Raw genomic sequence first — 21220 nt, 5'->3', positions numbered from 1 at the left:
TGTTTTCTGATATATAAGATTCATGTTGCGCAACCCCCCCCCCCATATACCAGAAAATTTCCTGTTTGCCTAACATACCCATCAAAGTTCTTGATCAGATGGAAAGCTGAGAAACAAGGATGGAAAATCATTTGTGGGCCTGCCCTGCCCCCTAGAGGTGTAATGTAGCAAACAAAACAACTCCGCCAAGATCCTCACATCACATCTTCAAAACAACCCAGAGCTACAAGAGCTAATCGGGATGATTCCTCTAACATTTTAGAAGGAAATTTATCACAATTATCACCTGGCATATACCATTTTCCTAATATCAATGCATTTTTTATAGCTAGATAATGTTTATACCTTTTGAAAGGGATAATATGACTGCAAATCTGGGCCTTGTGATTTCCTCCTGGATTCCAGGATGTTGCATTTACCTGACGAAAACCAATATTTTCCTCTCTATAGCCACTTTAGAATTATTGTCATCATATCTGAGATTAAAAGTACCTAAATTTTTTCCCTCCCCCAAATTCCCTTATAAAAAAAACTGGGAGGGAAGGCACCGGGGTGGCTCAGTTGGTTAAGCATTTGCCTTTGGCTCAGGTCATGATCTCAGGGTCCTGCTATCGGGTCCTGAGTCCCAAATTGAGCTCTCTGCTCAGCGGGGAGTCTGCTTCTCCCTCTAACTCTCCCTCTGTGCTCTTCCTCTCTCTCTCAAATAAATGAATGAAATCTTTAAAAAAAAAAACTGGTAGGGAGGTAGTTGTCTGTCTGATAAGCTGGCCAATTCATAAATGGCTATGAATCTTCTCATGATTGTCGTGAAAATGAAATAAGATGACATAGGTGAAGTGTTTAGCACACAGTGTCTGCTTACTTAGCAGTAGGCATTATTATTATTAATAACTTTGCCAAACTCTGTGCTGTGGAGGGACCGGAGGGAGAGGCCATGTGGGAGCTCACCACATTTCTGAATGAGAGATCAGTCCAGTGAATATTGCATGCCTAGTATGTGCCATGCCTTGTACTACTACAGGCAGGAAGTTCTGTCGTTAATATTACACAGTTCTCGGCTTCACAACATTCACAGTTGGGCAGTGAAGATGAATGTACTGCGGTTTCCTGTGCGCTGGGCTAGAGGGGAGCACAGGGGGCTGTGGGTGCCCAAAGGAGGGACATCTATCTAGACTGTCAGGGAGGACTTCCTGGAGGAAGTGATGCCTGAGCTGAGACTTGGATGAGTAGAAGTTAGTTAGATGAAGAAGGACTGTATGTGGGTTGGTGGAAATGGAGAACAAATGGGAGGCTAGGGCAGAGGGAACCACAGGAGTGAACATGCAGAGACATGGAACCAGCAGAGTGTGTGTAGGGGGGGGCAGTTTATGAGGTCAGTAGAAAACTAAAGCACAAACAGGAAAGGCAGGAAGAGTCTGGAGCAGGGTCTGAAAAGTCAGCCAGCCCAGATCAGGAGAACACTTGAAGAGCAGGATAAGGAGCTTTATTCCGTTGGGAATTGGGAGCCAAGATAGGGTTTTAGGTTGAGGAAAGAGGTGCTCATTTTAGAATATGGGGTGGTGTCAAAAGCTATGTTTTGGAGAGATCCCACTAGTGGACAATTTGGAAGATTTGGAGGGCACCTAGTGAGAAGTCAGTGGTGACAGTCTAGATGAGAGATGATAAGACCTGATCTTAGGCAGTTGGGAGTAGAGATAATCTATTGGAGGAGAGAGACAGTGACAACACATTGGTAAGTGCTGTGAAAGAGGGGCATGCAGCTAACTGTGGGAAATCAGAGAAGTGGCAGCCATGCATGACTAGCAGGATTTTAATAATACCAGCATAAAAGCCAAGAAACTTCAAATTATAAGGACCCTTAGAAATGATCCAGCTCAAGGGGCATCTGGGTGGGTCAGTTGGTTAAGTGTCTGCCTTCGGCTCAGGTCTCGATCTCAGGGTTCTAGGATGCAACCCTGTAGTCCTGGGATCCAGTCTATGGTTGGCTGTCTGCTCAGTGGGGAGCCTGCTTCTCCTTCTCCCTCTGTCCCTCCTCCTGCGCATGCTCTCTCTGTCTCTGTCTCTCTCTTACTCAAATAAATCAATAACATCTCTAAAAAAAAATCATTCAGCTAAAGCTGTTCATTTCATAGATGAGAAGGCTGAGGCCCAGAGAGAGAGAACCTGTATGATGCTGCTCAATGTCAAAGCAGAAGAGCTCTGATTAGAAGAGTCACTCTAATGTTAATGCCAGGGTTCAAAGGACCATTCCTTAAATGTGCTATTTTATGCCTTGAAATCCTGTGAAGGTTGAAGGGCTCATTATTGTTGTGTCCTACAGATGAGGAAGCCGGGTCTTTGAGACAAACCCTCTGTCTTGCCATTGAAGCAAGAGACCCTCTGCTCTGTCTGGCTCAGCCCCACAGAAATCAGATCTCAGATTCACAGCGAGGGAGTAGACCCAGATTTCCCTTTTTCCGCCCAACTCACCTTTTCTCCTGCTGCTGTCTGCCTTCTAGGTCCTCATTTAATGTAAGCAAGGCAGCTCAGAGGCAGATTTTGGCCTGAGAGCCCTGCCTGTCATACCCCTTTTTTCTGTTTTCATGGAGGAGGACAGGCTTGTCTGTCATCACCTGTGTGTGCCCATTGCTTAGGGCAGAGCCTCTCCAGCCTGGATGACTTTGTTTTGAGGCTCCATGGCATGATACACAAAGAACCAGCTTTGGAGACAGACAGATTAGGTTTGTTTCTCTTTTGTTTTGTTTTGAGTATAGTGGACACACAATATTACATTCATTTCAAGTATAGGACATAGTGATTCCACAAGTTTATACATTATGCTATGCTCCCCACAAGTGTAGCTACCAGCAGAGAGCCCTAGGTTTGAATCTCGGCTTGCCCCAACCCACTGGAGGACCTCAGCTATGTCATCTTGTCTTCTCTGAGCTTTAGTTTCCTTGTCTGGAAGATGGCTGGACAATGCCCATCTTTCAGGATTAACCTAGATCATTTGAATGGCATTCACTGATACATGTAGGTGCTTCCTAGGCATTTCCAAGGGCAGAAAACCAATGAAATAATCCAAGATCATGCCAAAGCACATGCCCTTATACCTCATTTCTTTTTTTTGTATTTTTTAAAAAAATTTATTCATTTGAGAGAGAAAGAGAGAACAGTGGGGGAGGGGGGGGAGAGGGAGAAGCAGACTCCCTGCTGAGCAGGGAGCCCAATGTGGGACTCAATCCCAGGACCCCAGGATCATGATCTGAGCTAAGGGCAGATGCCCAACTGACTGAGCCACCCAGGCACCCCTCTTACACTTCATTTCTATAATCATGATATTACCTGAGATTCTTTAGTTTTTATTTTATTTTTTTAAAGATTTTATTTATTTCTTCCTAAGAGACACAGAGAGAGAAGCAGAGACATAGGCAGAAGGAGAAGCAGGCTCCTCACAGGGAGCCTGATGTGGGACTCAATCCCAGGATCCCGAGATCACTACCTGAGCCAAAGGCAGATGCTCAACTGCTGAGCCATCCAGGCACCCATCTTTAGTTTTTAATAGGAGCTAACTCGTCCAAATATCTGGATAGCATATCATTTAAAGTAGGACAACTTAAAGTTTAAAAACCAAACCAAACCCGTCATTTCCTTCTTCCTCATGAAATCTCCCATGGACAGCGATTTGCAGAATTCCATGCCCAGAGAATGGGTGTATTTCCTCCTTCCTAATATGAGGCTGTCATGGCTCATTGTATCTCACCCCTCTTCCCTGGCTACTGATTAATTTGAAGTACAGCTTGAGCATCTTTGTTGATCTCTTTTTCTGAGCTTATTTTCTAGTTCAATTTCTTATTCTTTCTTTGTGTTATTGAAGTAAGCCACCTCAAATCCTTTGTGACTCAGGCAGGTATAAATAACTAACGGGTGTAAATAGTAGAATGAGTGGAAGGCTGGAGAGGCTGGATGGGTGATGGTTGGGCTAAAAGGGGACCGGAAGGCGGTGCTGGTTGGGGTAGCTGAGAAGGCATTCCCATGGACAACTAACTGTGGCATCAGGAGGAATGGAAGTGTTATGGGGGGGGGGCATCGGCCCCTCACTCACCTGTTTCATTCTTGCTTTAAAAGGAAGCCTGTAGGGCACCTGGGTGGCTCAGTCCATTAGAGGTTAGACGGCTGCCTTCAGCTCAGGTAATGATCCCAGGGTCCTGGGATGGAGCCCCATATTGGGCCCTCTGCTCAGTGGGGAGTCTGCTTCTCCCTCTCCCCCTGCCCATCCCCCCTGCTTGTGATCTCTCTCAAATAAATAAAAATCTTTTAAAAATATAAAAATAAAAAGAAGCCTACATTGAAGAACAGGACCTTATATCACATAGAATCATACCTTTCCTCTTTTATACATACTGTGTGGGGAAACTGAGGTCCAAAGAAAGAGGAGGGACTCATTCTTTAAATTAAAGCAGTTACATGTGCATACTGTCAAAAAGGCAAACAGTGGCACCTGGCTGGCTCAGGCGATAGAGCCTGTGACTCCTGATCTCTGGGTTGGAGTCGTGGATTCGAGCCCCATGTTGGGTGGAGAGATTACTTAAATACAAAATCTTTAAAAAAAAAAAAAAAAAAAAAAAAAAAACGGCAAAGAGTACACAGACACGTGTATAGTAAAAAGCCAATGTCTCCCTCTTCTCCCCTTCCGGCCCCCAGAGGTTACTGCTTTTATCATTTAGGTTTTCTGGTGGTGGTTTTATCTAAGTCATGTGCTTTCATGGTTATTTCTTCATTTATCAACTTGAAACATTATCTACTGACTTCCTTCTCCTCCGACAAATGAGGATTTAACTTATTTATGACACATCTTTCCCCCGCACAGATTGTGATAGTTAACATTAATACTTTGGTTCCTCTGTTAGTTGCCTTTGTAACTTTATTAAGCACTGTTTTATTTTTATTTCTTTTAAGATTTTATTTATTTTTTCATGAAAGACACACAGAGAGAGGCAGAGACAGAGGCAGAGGAAGAAGCAGGCTCCTCGGGAAGGCCGATGTGGGACTCAATCCCCGGACCCCGGGATCATGACCTGAGCCAAAGGTAGATACTCAACCACTGAGCCACCCAGGTGCCCCTATTAAGCACTGTTTTAAACTACAGTTTCTGAGTCCATCCATTTTCTACAGTATCTCTTCACCACTGGGTCTGTAAGGCAGTTATTAGGGCCCCATCCTTCCCTCTATCTCTCCACCCTTGCACCTCCCACATTCTGTGCTCGACACTTTTGCATTCCACAAGGTTGATTGCAGTTGCATCCTGTAATAATTAGGCCTCCAGTGCTTTATCAAGACACATCGATTTTAAAAGTCAACTACCCGTCACCCAGTTACCCCATGGGCACCCCTCACCCAGTAAGGAGGGCACTTGATGGGATGAGCAGTGGGTGTTATACTATATGTTGGCAAATCGAACTTCAATAAAAACAAATAAAAACAAACAAATAAAAGTGGACCACCAATATACTCTGTTTATGTGATTATGACTATAATTGCAGCTCAGTTTTCAGGATCCACTGTCACGACCTCTGTCCTCATAGGAAGATGTGCCTCGCGTCAAGAGCAAACGAATTTTCCTTTCTTACTCTCTATGGCATGGCTCAAAATCATGCCACCTTTTACTTTGTTTTATATTTGAGCCTAGGACTTTCTCCCTCGTTTGTTTGCTTGCTTGCTTACTTATTTAGTTATCGCTATATGGAGCTCCTTGAAACTGCAGGATAATCATAGCACATCTTCTGGGGACAGTTTACCTGGAGTTTTCTAGAAGAAGGATTTTTTGGTAAACGTCACACTGAAGTATAATATGCATACAGAAAAGTGCTCATATCACAAATGAACAGCTGGGGCAATTTTTGCAAGCCAAACATACCCATGTCACTAGCACTCAGTTCAAGGTCTGTTTTCCATTCACCTGGCCTGGTACTCAGTGAGTGTTCAATCCAGTGCCTTTTATCTCTTCTTACATAATTTCTTTGGTAGTTTCCTCCTCTTCATTTTCTCTGTTTCCTCTTTCTGGAATGTCTGCTAGTTAGATGTTGAACTTCCAGGATTGATCCTCCAGGCTGCCTATCTTTTCTCTCATACTTTCCATTTTATTGTTTATGAATGAGTTCATAGAAAGCCTGATTGATATGTTTATATATCCAGGCTGTCTTGTCCACTTGCCAGCTTTATTTCAGGTGAGCCTCCAGAGAGCTGGCTGTTATCATGGGTGGCCCCCTAAATGCCAGAATGTAAAGCACTTTATTCTGGAGACACCAACATGCCACTGGGTGCCCTAATTCACCCTAGATAGTTTAATTCCTTTAGCTAGAAGCTCTCTGACATTTTGCCTAGGGGCACATGCCAGGCAGCTTGTATTCTGGATTTGGGAGTTAGGGGAGCAGGGGAGGATTTCATGTACTTATTTTCAGTTTATCCCCCTGTTTTCAGATCCTGATCGTCCCTGATCATCCCTGATCATCTCCAAGTCTGGAGTCTCTCTGGGCCTCTGCTGGCCTGATTGGCTCCCACCCTGGCTGCCACCCCCTGAATGGTGTCCCTGGCTCTCCTTCAAATATGAACACTCTTCTCTTTGTTTTTAGCTTACAGACCTTCATTTAAATCTCTCATCCGTTGATATTGCTTTCTTCCATCCTCTTCACTGTTATGACTTCATATCTTGTTTTGTTTTCCACATTCATTTTAGTGGGCTCCTGGGAGTGCAGCCCAGCCTCCTTTGCTTAGGCAGGGGGAGCAGGTAGGCCAGACCAGGGCCCCTAGCACACAGGAGGGGGCTTTGAGGCTGAGTGAGGCTTCTGCAACAGCGAGCTGCTCTAGGCTGCTCCCCACTTCCACCCACTCTCCTTCCCATCATGACTGATCCTCCATCCCTTTGCCTCTAGCAGAGGGAGGCAGGAAGGGAGGGCTGGAGAGAGCCAGTTCCATTTTACTTTTCTCTCTCTCTCTTCCCCTTCTTTTTCTTTTTTCTTTTTTTTTCTTTTCTTTTTTTCTTTTTTTTGGTCCTAATGCTGAGCTGATCTGGACTGTAATACCTGTGCCTAATCCCACCTTCCCTGTTTGGTGCCCTCCCTCTGACCTAGAATGATTGTTTCTTCCAGAAGTACTTCCCTGAATGTTTATGGTTGAGGGTGGATGCCGGGCTTGGGCTGCACTGTGTATAGGGGAGATGGGGGCCAGGTGAGGGAGAGAGGCCAAGCTCACAGGCTGGTATGGGAGATGAAGTGCCACTTAGCTCTGGCATGACAGAAGGAAGCCACAGCTGTAGCAGTTAAAAGCGTTGGTTTTAGAGTTAGACCAACCAGACCTGAATCTCAGCCCCACCACTTATTAGCTGCATAACTCTAGGCAAATCACATGGCTGTCCTGAGCCTGAGTTTTCACATCTGTACGATGGGAAGAATAACCATCTTGCCCAGCTGTCAAGAACACAGTGCAAGCCCCGAACCCATCATAGGTACTTAATAAATAGTCACTTTATTCTTTTTGGATTGTTAGAAGGCAGAATATGCTTAAGACCAAATAAAGCCTGCTTGACAGGAAGGAGCCTGGGATCAGGGAAGGCAGCATCTGACCTTATCAGTCCCAGGGCTGAGCTCCCTAAGGGCTCCCCAGAAATTACAGGACAATAGTCTGTTGTTTGGCATTCAAGGCTCTTCGTTGTAGTCTCTGCCTGTCTTCTTTTTAAAATAATAATGTAAAATGGCACTGCCTATTCCTGAGAAAAGAAATTGAAAAGTGATAGCCAAATATTTCCTTTGAAGTATGCAGCCGTCTTCATCATCATCCTCAGCATCCTAGAACTTACTCCACAAATAGTGCTCATCAAGGACCATAGGAAGAGTGATCACCAACAAAAGGATAATCAGCAACCGAGATTATCATGGCCTTCGTTTTACATCTCTGCCACCATCTTGGCCTTTGATTGCTGAAAGTGGTTTCATTATCCAACAAGCTTTTTGATTTGCCCAGTGGCTCATCTAGTGGTTCTCTCTTATTAACCTTTATAAGATTTTCTTGCATGTCACCATCATCTCATCTTCCTGACTTCTCTAACCACCTATGTGTCATTTCTAGGTCCGATTCTTGGCTCAGATGGGTCCCTGGGGCAGGAGTCTTCTCCTTCTGAATTATCTTTCAAGAGTTGTTGTTTTTTTTTTAAAGATTAAAAAAATTTTTTATTGAAGTTCAATTTACCAACATTTAGCATAACATCCAGTGCTCATCCTGCCAAGTGCCCCCCTCAGTGCCCATCACCCAGTCACCCCAACCCCCCGCCCACCTCCCTTTCCACTACCCCTTGTTCATTTCCCAGAGTTAGGAGTCTCTCATGTTCCGTCACCCTCACTGATATTTTCACTCCTTTTCTCTCCTTTCCCTTTATTCCCTTTCACTAATTTTTATATTCCCCAAATGAATGAGACCATATAATGTTTGTCCTTTTCCGATTGACTTATTTCACTCAGCATAGATTTTATTTATTTATTCATGACAGAGAGAGAGAGAGAAAGAGAGAGAGAGAAAGAGAGAGAGAGAGGCAGGCAAAGACACAGGCAGAGGAAGAAGCAGGCTCCATGCAGGGAGCCTGACGTGGGACTCGATCCCGGGTCTCCAGGATCACACCCCGGGCTGAAGACGGCGCTAAACTGCTGGGCCACCAGGGCTGCCCTCTTTCAAGAGGTTTTTACAGTCACTTTTCACATTGTCACGATTTAGGTGGCTCTTGAAGTTAGGAGGCGTCTTTTGCCTTTTCCTCAGGGCTTTTCCATTCCTTGGCCATTGCAAGTAAGTCTTTATATCACTTTTGGTCTAGGAAAGCTCTTGCATGCTCCTTTTGGAAAGGCCAGGGCTCCACTCATCTTTCTAGCCATGTTCTTCCTTTCCTGACCAGTATTCAAGTTGTATTGAACTGTGTCGTGTTCCCTAAGCAAAGTGGACTTCTTTGTGCTCCCATGCCCATATTCTGGCTATTTTATTAGCCAAGAACATCTTTTTACCCCTAAGGAGCAGATAGCTACTAAACTGTAGAAGAACATCTTCTCTGTATGTCGCACTGTTCCAGGTACTTGGCAACACTGAACAAAGCAGACAAAATCTCTGCCTTGTGAAGCTGATATTCTAGTGTGTGGATATCTGGGGGTCGGCAGGCAGGGGCAGAAAAGAAACAAGAGGATGCAGAATCTGTCCTATAGTGTTAAGTGCTATGGTGAAAAATCAAGCTGGACAGGAGTATGGGGAGTAGAGAAGGTCCCGTCGACTCCACCATAGTCAGTATTTGCACAATTATTATTAAGCAGCCTTTCCTCATTGAAGCATTTTCCAATGTTTTGCACATTATTTATGACCATAATCCTTCCAGAAGCTCTGTTGGGTTAATGCTATTGCTATTTACATTACATTGATGAGCAAACTGAACCTTACAGATATAATTCACATAGTTAAGAGGGGCAGAGCTGCAATTGAGGTCTAGGCCTGTCTGACCCAAAGCCTGTGCTCGTAACCACTAGGCTGTTCTGTCCCCAGCAAGCCTCACCACAACTCTCTGAAGTGGATATTATTATACCTGTTTTATAGTTGGAGAAACTGAGGTTCAGGGAAAGGAATGGACTCATTTGTGGTTGCACAGCAAATAAGTGGATTTGAACCTAGATCTGTCTTCCTCTTAGTGTTAGGCCTTTCTATAAACCCTGAGGCCTAAGGACCTATGGACTTGCCTGCCTCTACTTTTTCAGGGCCCAGGTACCAGTTGAGGCTTTTGGCCCTCCTTGCTTCTCTTCCTACCTATGGTTCTTATAGAACCTTGGGATGAATATGGCTACTCCATATTCATGGAGTACATACACATCAAAGCCCTGTCTCCATCCAACTTCCCCTTGGCCACCTGTTGGGCCTAGCAGATGGACCTGGATGATAAGACCACACAATTCTTGCAAATAAGCTCAAGAGATACAGGCAGGAGACTCTGGGGTTCTGGGTACCAGGAGTGCAGTCTAGAAGACAGAGGGCCAAAGATCCTGATGGCTGTATTCCCATGGCCCCACAGACCCTTTACCTCATGGAGAGAGGCATCTAAAGTTTGGGGTCCAATTTAGGGCCCTCTGTTTCCCAGCATGGCCTATGGTATTGTGATTTGTAATAAGCTAGACCCCAAGATCCCCCTTCTTTGGCTTCCCGAGCTAGGTCCTGCTTTTGCAGTGAGGGGATGGGTGGTATCCATGGGCCTGAGTCTTCAAGGCCTCTGAGCAGTAAAGAACAGAGCCTTCCCAGCAAGCACAGCTGGACCTGCCCACAGACTCTTAGGTCCCCCATCACAGTATTTTCTCCATAGCACTTGCAGGACATTTACCTTCATTTCTTAGGAGCTTTTAAAAAAATTAGACATTTAATGCATCCTTGCATTAGAAAATGTAGAAAAAACTCAGAAAAGTAGAGGTGAAAAATATTACCTGTAATTACAGCACACAAAGGCAGCCACTGCGAGCATTTGATGTATTTCCCTTGTTCTTTTTTATTCTTTTCATGTAGTTGAAATGATACAGCACATACGATTTTTTTCTTGCTTCTTTTCACTTGAGCATTTCCCCCACGTAATTGCATATTCTCCACGAGCATTATTTTTAACGGCAACTGATATACCATAATGTACTTAACCATCCTCCGAATGTAGGGCACAGAAGCTGGGCCCATTTTTTCCACAGTTTTAAATCAGGCTGCAGTGGGCATCCTTGCACATACAGCTCTAAAACTTACAGCATTTGGGGAACTGGCCTTGTAGAGGAACAACTGTCCTCAGCTTATTTCCCTTTCTAGATTTTACCCGTGGCTGGGTCTGACACATTCTGGTAGTCATTCATTTGTTCATTCATTCCATCACCACATAATGGCTCCATACCTCTGTGAGCCAGACCCTGAGATATAGGGGTACAGGTGTGACTAAGTCACAGCCCCAGACTGCCAGGGGCTCCCCCTCTGCAGGGAGAGTCAGGCACGGTAATGGACACTTTCAGAACAGTTTGATCAGGGCTGTGATGGAAGCAAGAAAAGGATACTACAGGAGAACAGAGGAGGGCCTCCTCATCCAGCCTAGAAACATTAAGATAAGCTTTCTGGAGGAGGTCTTGCCTAAATGAGTCACGGAAAATGATTAGGAGTTGGCTGGAATAAAAAAAAAAGGGGGAACTTCCTGTTAAACATAATGAGTTGAATTAACTTATTTATCTCTGCTGCTTCCCCAAATCCAACTGAAATATGAGAATTCAGAGGCACTATGAACCACAGAAGGCAGGGTGAGGTATGGAATTGAAAACAGGGAGAATTTTAAAAGTCTGTTAACAGACCCTCTTGTCCCCTCCCTGGCCCCATCTAGTGAGGGGCCTCCTCCACCCCCAACCCCATCTCTGCAGATGGGGGTTGATTTTTTGGACAAATTGAAGTTAAGAGGCCCTGGGCTTGGGGATACCAGGCACAATAAAGGGTGGGATGGAATAGGGTTATAAGCAAAGGTTTCTGCATCCTTAAACAGTGGGACCCCAACCTCCTCCCACTTTCCTCCTTCTAGGACACCAAAGTCAGGAGCATACAAGGGATCAAAGTAGTCTTCTTTGAGGAAACTGAAAGGCTCTAGAGAAAGGCCTGCAAAAGATGACAAATGGGAGTCTTCCAACAAAAGAACAGGCTTCAGCCCAGCAACTGTAGTGAAGCCTACCACCTGGCAATCCTCATCTATATACAGAGCTTCCCATCTGCTTGTTAGTGTTAGGGAAACCAATCACCAAGGATCACCAGCCAAGGACCCTTAAGATTGGTATATTTGATTTTATGTAAATTAAGCATTGGTACAACTGACATTTAACACACACACACACACACGCACACCACTGGCAAGCCTTAGGTAGCTAGATATGATCAGATAGTACAAGGCTTTTTGAAGAAGATATCAACCTATAGAGTGACCAAAAAAGCAAGCAAACAAACAGTAAAGAAAGGAACTTGGAAGGAACAGACGTCAGGAGGGAGGAGAAGAACCCTGGGAAATTAAAAATAGGGTCAAAATAAAGATTTCAGCAGGAAGGATTAGAAAATAAAAGGAGAGAAAACATCCTAGGAAAGCAAAATAACAAGATGAAGAAATAGACAACAGAAGAGAAAAGATGAGAAAATTGGAGGATCAGTTGAGGAACTCCAACATCCAACCACAGGAGTTCCAGAAATAGAGAGTGGAGGAAGCAGCACGAAGGAAGTAATCAAAGCCAAAATACAAGAACATGTCCCAGAACTGAAGGAATAAAAATCCCACTGAGTAACCAGCAAAATAAATGATAAAAAGACCCACACGAAGGTATGCCTGTGGAATTCCAGAATACCAGTGATAAAGAGAAGATCCTTAGGGGTTCCAGAAAACAAAAACATATCATACACAAAAGATCAAGAAAAAGAATGGCATTGGATTTCTCAACAGCAGCACTGGAAGCTAGGAGACAATAAATGTAGCAGTGTTCTAAAAATTCTGAGCAAACATAATTTCCAACCTAGAAATCTATACTCAGTTGAATTATCAATCAAGGGGCAGCCCCGGTGGCACAGCGGTTTAGGGCCGCCTGCAGCCCAGGGCATGATCCTGGAGACCCTGGATCCAGTCCCAAGTCGGGCTCTCTGCATGGAGCCCGCTTCTCCCTCTGCCTGTGTCTCTGCCTCTCATTCTCTATCTGTGTCTCTATGAATAAAAAAAAAAAAGAATTATCAATCAAGGCTGAAGGCCTAATGAATACATTTTTCAGATAGATGCGGTCTGAAGATTTTATGTCCTAGGCCTTTTTGCTCAGAGTGCTGGAGAATGTGCTCCAGCAAAATGTAGACATAAAGTCAGAAAAAAGTCCAAGGGATCTAGGAAACAGATGAAAGGTGAAAGGAATCCCAGAGTGATGGGGCAGGGACAAGATCTTAGTGCAACCTTAGGTGGGTGTAGAGAGCGCCCAGCCTGAATTGCAGTAGGGACAATGTCTTGAAGGGAAAAAGAAGAAAATCTGATGGATTGCCTGATGTGTCAAAACACGTTGAGAGAAGAAATGCACTTCTGACAGAGTTTGGGGAGAACTGATCATCGTTCTGAAGAAAACTAAGCAAGCAAAGTCATCACCACCATCAACCCCAGGGAAAAGAAAAAGTAGTATGGGAAAAGAAATGTAGTTATAGCATATGATATGATTTATCCATTATTAGCATTGATGCAGTCATAGTAATGTCAGCTACCAGTACTGGGTATTGAGGTAGGTGTATGCACGGGTTCTTTAGAAATGATGAGGTAAATACCTGAACAAGCAGTTAAAAGAGTTGAAGTGGGTTTGTCTCAGAGAGTGGGGGTTGGGTGTGGGAAGGGGGTAGAGTGGAGAATCTGTTTTTTACAATCCTCACAGTCCTGCATGACTTGAAAATCTACATACATGTATTACTTTGGCAAAAAAATGTAAAAGGACACACAAAAGAAGTTTCACAAGCAGATTAGCAATGTGAACATATACTTTAGAAATCTGAAAGTGAACTGAGAAAAAATAACATTGAAAAGGAGTTTCATCAACACCAAAGAAACAAACAATCCAATCATGAAATGGGCAAAAGACATGAACAGAAATCTCACAGAGGAAGATATAGACATGGCCAACATGCATATGAGAAAATGCTCTGCATCACTTGCCATCAGGGAAATACAAATCAAAACCACAATGAGATACCACCTCACACCAGTGAGAATGGGGAAAATTAACAAGGCAGGAAACAACAAATGTTGGAGAGGATGCGGAGAAAGGGGAACCCTCTTACACTGTTGGTGGGAATGTGAACTGGTGCAGCCACTCTGGAAAACTGTGTGGAGGTTCCTCAAACAGTTAAAAATATACCTGCCCTACGACCCAGCAATTGCACCGTTGGGGATTTACCCCAAAGATACAAATGCAATGAAACGCCGGGACACCTGCACCCCGATGTTTATAGCAGCAATGGCCACGATAGCCAAACTGTGGAAGGAGCCTCGGTGTCCAACGAAAAATGAATGGATAAAGAAGATGTGGTTTATGTACACAATGGAATATTACTCAGCTATTAGAAATGACAAATACCCACCATTTGCTTCAACGTGGATGGAACTGGAGGGTATTATGCTGAGTGAAGTAAGTCAGTCGGAGAAGGACAAACATTATATGTTCTCATTCATTTGGGGAATATAAATAATAGTGAAAGGGAATATAAGGGAAGGGAGAAGAAATGTGTGGGAAATATCAGAAAGGGAGACAGAATGTAAAGACTGCTAACTCTGGGAAACGAACTAGGGGTGGTAGAAGGGGAGGAGGGCGGGGGGTGGGAGTGAATGGGTGACGGGCACTGGGGGTTATTCTGTATGTTAGTAAATTGAACACCAATAAAAAATAAATTAAAAAAAAACAAAAAACAGGGATCCCTGGGTGGCGCAGCGGTTTGGCGCCTGCCTTTGGCCCAGGGCGCGATCCTGGAGACCCGGGATCAAGTCCCACATCGGGCTCCCGGTGCATGGGGCCTGCTTCTCCCTCTGCCTGTGTCTCTGCCTCTCTCTCTCTCTCTCTCTCTCTGGGTCTCAAATGAATAAATAAATTAAAAAAAAAAAAAAAACAAAAACAAAAACAAAAACAAAAAAACAAAAAAAAAAGAAAAGGAGTTTCATTCTAAGATCCTTTGACAGTTTGACTTTTTCAGCTGTTTCACGTATCACTTTAATACAATTAAAAATAATTTTAAAAGGGCACCTGGAGGGCTCAGTTGGTTAGGCGTCTGCCTTTGGCTCAAGTCATGATCCTGGGGTCCTGGGATCGAGTCCCGCATCGGTGCTCCCTGCTCAGCGGGAAGTCTGCTTCTCCCTCTACTCCTCCCCCTTGCTTGTGCGTTCTCTCTCTCTCTCAAATAAATAAAGATCTCAAAAAAATAATTTAAAAGACCTAAAGAGGGGCAGGGAGTGTTCCAGGTAGCCAATACCAGATGCGTGAAAAAGGGATGGGAGGGCAGGGTGAGGTGGAGAGCCTTAGAGAGTTTGGGCAAGACAGGCAGGGAGGTCACTGGGAGGAGTTACTGATGCTTAAAGCAAGAGAACCACATCAACTGATGTGTACTTTAGAGATGTTCCTTTAGCAGTGAGAAGGGAGTTCTCCAATGAAGAGACTTGCAGTTAGACCAGGCAATGTCTAGGAGAGAAGGTGCCTGGCTGCCCTAGGGCTGATTGTCAGTTTTTGGAGAGACCTGTGTGATACCTGGGCTAGGATACCCACCTCCTTGTCCTCAGGGCACTGCTGGAAGAAGCCCTGTTCATGGTTGTCCTTCAGGCTTCCTTAAAAAAAATCTACCTCCATCAGTATCCAACCTCCTTTCTCTTGGACACAAGAGTTTTTAGACATGTTACTCAACTCACATCCTGACTTGAGGACCAGTCTGTCTCTTTCAGGTAACTTTGCATTTCTCATTTCTGATATATTTTATGTTTGTTAGTTTAGCTCTCAGAGGACAGTCTTGTTTATCTAATTCTAGGTTCTTGGGGTGAGGCATCTTATTGTTTCCTGAGGTGCTGTTTACGGATGGCTGGGAAGACCTAAACCAGAGGCAGGGAACCAGTCAGGAGGCAAGGGCAGAAACCCCAATGTGGCAACTGAAGGGCTTACATTCTTTTCAGTTATTCTGCCCTGTTATCCCAATAGGTCCCCCAAAGGTTCAGGAACTTTCCATATTTTGCCATTTATTGTCTCATCTGCCAGACTGCTTCTTATACCTGGAAGCAGCAGTGTCAGAATCCTTGGTCAAGGGTGCCTGGCTGGCTTGGTTGGAAGAGCATGAGACTCTTGATCTCAGGGTTGTGAGTTCGAGCCCCATGTTGGATGTAGAGATTGCTTAAAAAAAATCCTCGGTCCGATTACATGCCCAAGTTTTGGGTTCAGAAAATACGGTCACTGTACTCATAGGCTTTGATGAATTACTATTTAAAATTTTTTTTTATTTATTTATGATAGGCACACAGTGAGAGAGAGAGAGGCAGAGACACAGGCAGAGGGAGAAGCAGGCTCCATGCACCGGGAGCCCGATGTGGGATTCGATCCCGGGTCTCCAGGATCGCGCCCTGGGCCAAAGGCAGGCGCCAAACCGCTGCGCCACCCAGGGATCCCCCGATGAATTACTATTTATTGAGGACCACTCCTGAGGATAGGAACTGGCCCTGTTAAACCTTTTGAGAACCCTGGAATCTTAAGTGGCCTGTCATCAGGAGAAGGCTGTGGGAGTAGCAAGACAGATTGATTTCTTCTCCTGACATGGATTGATAAAGGGAGGCCTTGTCCCCTGGGTCTTTGGGTCTCTATGTACTAGACAGCTGAACCAAATTGATACAAAAGAGAAACTTTGGCATTCCAAAGGAACAAAAAATTTCAGAGCCTGAAGGTTGTTGGGAACTCAACTTAACACAGCCCCATTGTTTATAGATGAGGAACCAAGGTCTAGCCAGAAGTGACTTATCCAAGTGTGTGCTATCTTCCAAAGAATAGTGGCTCAGCTTAGTGGAGTAAGAGGTAGACTGACCATTCGGCAGGTCATTAGCCCCAGGGAGGTATAGGAAAGAATAGCATTAATGGTCACTGTTATCTACATGTAATTCATAACATACTAAATGTGTAAGGAGCCGGAAACCTCCGAGGTGGGAAGCACCCCTACCTTGAATGTTGCATGATGCCAAACACTCTTAAACTGGTAAGAATTAGTCCACGGTGAGGAGAACTGGTTAATACATCTGCATCATGGCTTGGAGCTCTTTCACTCCCCTGAAGTGCCATCTTGAGGACTGTAACACATCACATAGAAATGCTTTTGGAGCAGAAGTACATGTGTGATAACCCCTCAGAAGAAAGAGCCCTAGAGAGGAAGAGTCTGTCTTGGCATCAGGGATATAGGACAAGGGATCTCACCTTAATGGTGTGCATGTGCTCAGCATCAAGCCACTGGTACAGTGGAGTATGGTGATAAGAGCACAAGCTTTGGGCTTTATGCCAAGCTCCCCTACTTGTATGATGTGTGGCAAATCATTTCAACCTCTCTGAGTCTCAGTTTAATCATCTAGAAATTGGACGAACAGTTCTCACATTGCAGGATCAAAGTAGATAATGTAGGGAAAGAGCCTAACATGGTGCCTGGTACATAGCAGGTGCTCAGCGATTTTTCACATGATGATGGGGATGATTATATATGTTGCTTATGCTCTAAAGCAGATTGGGGCAGGGGGCCAGTCCATGAGCTCTTGGAAGGTTCATATTTCCAGGTCTGGGTTTGGTATACAGTAGACCTATTAAGTGTGTGCCGGGGCTCAGGGGGTGGGGTGGGGGCAGCCTGCCTGGAGCAGAGGCTTAGTGTTAGGGAGAGAGGCTGAGGGGCTTGGCCTTGAAGGATCATTGAAGTCAGACCCCTCCGACCTGGTACCTGTGAAAAATTGAGCCAGGCCTCAAAGCAGTCTTGCTGCTTCGGAGTGAGATGGAAGGTTTTAATAAATGTGAAAACGTGCTCTGCGGCCCTAGTCCTCTGTCCCTTTAGGGGGCTGTGAAGGCTAAAGGTTAGTGCCACTGTCCTTGGCTGAACACACGTGCCATGTGCCAGGCAGAAAGTGTGCTAGGCCAAGCCTCATAGCCACCTGATGAGGGGAGGGATCCTCCCCTCACCCCATTTTCCAAGTGAGAAAGCCAAGGCTTGGCATAGGGGAGTGCCTTCCCCAGGATCATGTGGCTAGTAAGTAGCAGAACTGGGAGTGCTCTGTTAGAGCTCCAGTGCCCTGCTGCTTGCCTGCCCTACCTCTCTGTGAGGGCTCTATTCACTCTTTTTGTTTGTTTGTTTGTTTTTTATTGGAGTTCAATAACACCCAGTGCTCATCCCACCAGGCTCCATTCACTCTTTTTTTTTTTATGATAGTCACAGAGAGAGAGAGAGAGAGAGAGAGAGAGAGAGAGGCAGAGACACAGGCAGAGGGAGAAGCAGGCTCCATGCACCGGGAGCCCGACGTGGGATTTGATCCTAGGATTGCGCCCTGGGCCAAAGGCAGGCGCTAAACCGCTGCGCCACCCAGGGATCCCATTCACTCTTATAGCAAATACTCTCTTCTGAGGTCCACCTCCTCTCCCCATGCACCCCTGTCTCATTTTGCATGCAGCAGAGATAATGCTCCTCTCACTGAGCTTGAGTCTTGGTTCTCTTACCTGAGGACAGAGCCTGTGATGTGTTATCTCTCTCTTCTCTGCAGGGAAAATGTGGGCGGGGGTGGGGCTGGGGGGGGTGGCGGGTGGGGAGTGTGGGGAGGGGCGGGGGGACTGTAAAGGAGGAGGAAGAAGACAAAGGAGATGAGAAAAGCTGCTTCCCACACTTTGCCAATTCTTCCAAGTTCCTGGGTCCTGTCTCCCCTTTCTCACCCTGGATACCCCAGTGCCACGATCCCAATCCTCCCTGCCCCTCACCACACCCCCTCCCCAGGAGAAGCAGCCAGAGGGGTGTGCTGCAGATTTCACTCATTCCCTCAGCTCCCTCAGAGCTGTCTTGCACCCCATTCTCTCCTCTCTGCCCTTCTTTCACCTCTGAGGGGGCCTCACGATGAAGAAGGCAGGCCAGCTGAAGAAGGCAGGCCAGCGTAGTAGAAAGGAGCCCAGCAGCTGACTCACTTACCCCCTCAGCTTCATTCCCTTCATCTAGAAAATAAGCAGGTTGAACTAGGCAATTGGCAAAGCCTTTTCTATGTTGTTAATAATACCTGGCATTTGTCTGCTGGGTTCCAGAGGGCTTAATCATCCCAACAGTCCTGCCCAGATTGGCCTTATGTTCCAGGTGGGGAGAGGGAGACTGAGGCTCAGGTCTTGAGAAGGGAAATGGCTTGCCTGGGTCACGGGGCTGGTCTGTGGCAAAACTAATATCCAGGGCTAGGTCTCTCTGCGTTTAAAGTGGGGGGCTCTGCCTTGGCCCACAGCTGTGGGCTGCCTCTTAGCCACTTCGATTTGGGCCTCACTTCTCACTGTGACCCACCAGGGCCCTCATGGTTGGTTCCAAGAACCTCTCCAACCTCACCCACACCCACTCCTCCCCTGGTTCAGTCCACCCCCACCATACTATCTTCTTCCCGGTCCCAACAACTTTCCCATTGGCTCTCCTCTGCATGAAATACCCTCCCCTTCCTTTTCCCGGCATGTGTTAGGCCACAAGGCCATTGCATAGGGCACCAGGAGAAGAACAGAGAGCGTGTACTGATCATTGGGGTTTTTTTTTTCTGCTTCCCTTTCAGATCTGATGGTGAGAATTCCAGGACAGTCAGGTCAGTACCCTCTTTCTGTAGTAGCAGTGGGGAGATGGGACAGGGACTGGGGTGGGCCCTTTGGTTTGTTACTTGGGGATCTGTGGGCAGGGGCGGGGGGGGGGCAGTCGACCCCAGGGGTTTTGTCCCATTGGTACTAGGAGTGGGTATGGAGCAGAGTGGAAGGGCTAAGGTGAGTGTAGCAGGCGTGGAAGGAGGCTGAAAACTGTTCCTCAGTCTTTCTGACCCTGGCTACTCTGGGCTGGGCTGAACCCCAGAAAGACTCATGATTGCTGCTCAGATGGGAAAGCTGACCTGCAGAGAGGTCAGCTCTGGACCTGGGTCCTTCTCCACCTTCTCCTTTCTGGAGAAGAGGGCATGAGAGAAGCAGGGCTTCTTTGGTCTGGCATTGGTGCTCCACCCTGAATTGCACTAGCTAGCTCTGAGTAGTGAGATCTGGACTTTTGACATGACACATTCTACACATTAGAAACATACATTATGGTGACAAGTGCACTTTTTTTTCCATGCTTGGTAAAAAATTACAAGCTTCAGTAAGTTTTCGTGGTGTGATCAATCTGCCACTCGAAGAGATGGGAATAAAACTGGGGTTAAGACAAAGGCTAGTTGTGCATTTCCTGGGCCTTAACCCATCAGAAGCTTCACGAAGTCACAAGTATCAAGGATAGAGTCTACGGGGGAATGATGGGGTACTCAGGATAGGGCCCATTAAGTCTTAGCATCCAGGTCAGAGGCAATGCAGTGGGCCTCTGAGATAAGATGAGATGGGCCCAGGCAACAGAGGCATGGGATGGGTACACTGAATTCCAGCCAGGGCTACACAGTTCTTAATTAACCCACACAGTGCCTTTGTGAAGGGTGGGATCCACTGAGTGGACCAGTTGAAGGCATGTTCCCTTTCTCCAGGGCTACTGCGGCCTCTCACCGGGGTTCCCAGCTCAGTGAGCAGAGCACAGGTTGCATTTCAGCCACCCCCCCCCCCCGCTGTTTATGGCCTCTTGGCCATGAACCCTTGTGCAGAGCACAGCTTGTCCAACCTTATGCAGCCGCCCAGGTCCTGCCATTGGGCAGTGGATGTGGGAAGTGAGGCAGAGGATCCCAGCATATAGCCGGAAGCACATAATGAGACACAGCATGTCCTAGTATCCCAGGCAGGAGCTGTGGGAAGATCACACTGATGCCCCGGGTCTGGGGTATAGGCTGTGGTCAGCGGGAGAGCAGGGGACTGTGTTAGGTACAGTCAGGCCCAGCGTCTAGGCAAGGAGTACATGACAAGATGCAATTAGTCCCAGCATGCAGCCAAGGAGGACAGCATGGGCACAGCCTGTCCTAGCATTTAGGAAGGCACTACTAGTCTAGCAAAGGATATGGATCCCACTACGGGTTTGGAGAGAGGCAACTTAGCATGACTCTGAGCACAGGTTCCCAGGCCTCCCCCCTGATATCCCTGCTGCTTGTCAAGGAACCTGATCAAAGGCATCTCTAGCTCCCAGCTCTCCCCAGCAGGAGAGTTCCTGGGACATGCAGCTCAGGGTGTTTACTGATGATCATAATCATAAGTCACGATGACATACACTAGGCCTTTACAACTTATAAAAGTTGTCAGGGACTTTCTTTTGTTTGATCCTCCCAGCAACACTGTAGGTGGAGCCCGAGCTGGCCTTATCATCACTGTTTTACAGTTAAAGAAATTGAAGCTTGGGCTGGTTATGGGTTTTGCCTACAGCCACACAGCTAATAGATGGCTGGGCTGGAATTCAAACCAAGGTCTGCCTGGCACCAAGCCCAGAGCCCTGCCCACGTTGCCACTGTGGGAGCTCTTGACAGCCTGGCAGATAATAATTGTCCTCATCA

At 46.1% G+C, this 21220-nt stretch overlaps 1 protein-coding gene across 3 annotated transcripts in view; it reads left to right on the top strand.

Moving 5' to 3' along the window:
• Positions 1 to 21220, top strand: part of IQSEC2 (IQ motif and Sec7 domain ArfGEF 2) — a 78820-nt gene that overhangs the window by 7498 nt on the left and 50102 nt on the right. For all 3 annotated transcript variants that reach the window (XM_038587489.1, XM_038587488.1, XM_038587493.1), the window contains exon 2: positions 19337 to 19366. In XM_038587489.1, the coding sequence (XP_038443417.1) occupies positions 19337 to 19366 (30 nt within the window). The remainder of the gene's footprint in view (positions 1 to 19336; positions 19367 to 21220) is intronic.

Source organism: Canis lupus, chromosome X (assembly GCF_011100685.1).
Source record: "Canis lupus familiaris isolate Mischka breed German Shepherd chromosome X, alternate assembly UU_Cfam_GSD_1.0, whole genome shotgun sequence".
NCBI classification, from domain to species: Eukaryota; Metazoa; Chordata; class Mammalia; order Carnivora; family Canidae; genus Canis; species Canis lupus.
Note: the sequence above shows the minus strand (reverse complement) of the source record. Positions and strands in the feature narration are given on the sequence as shown.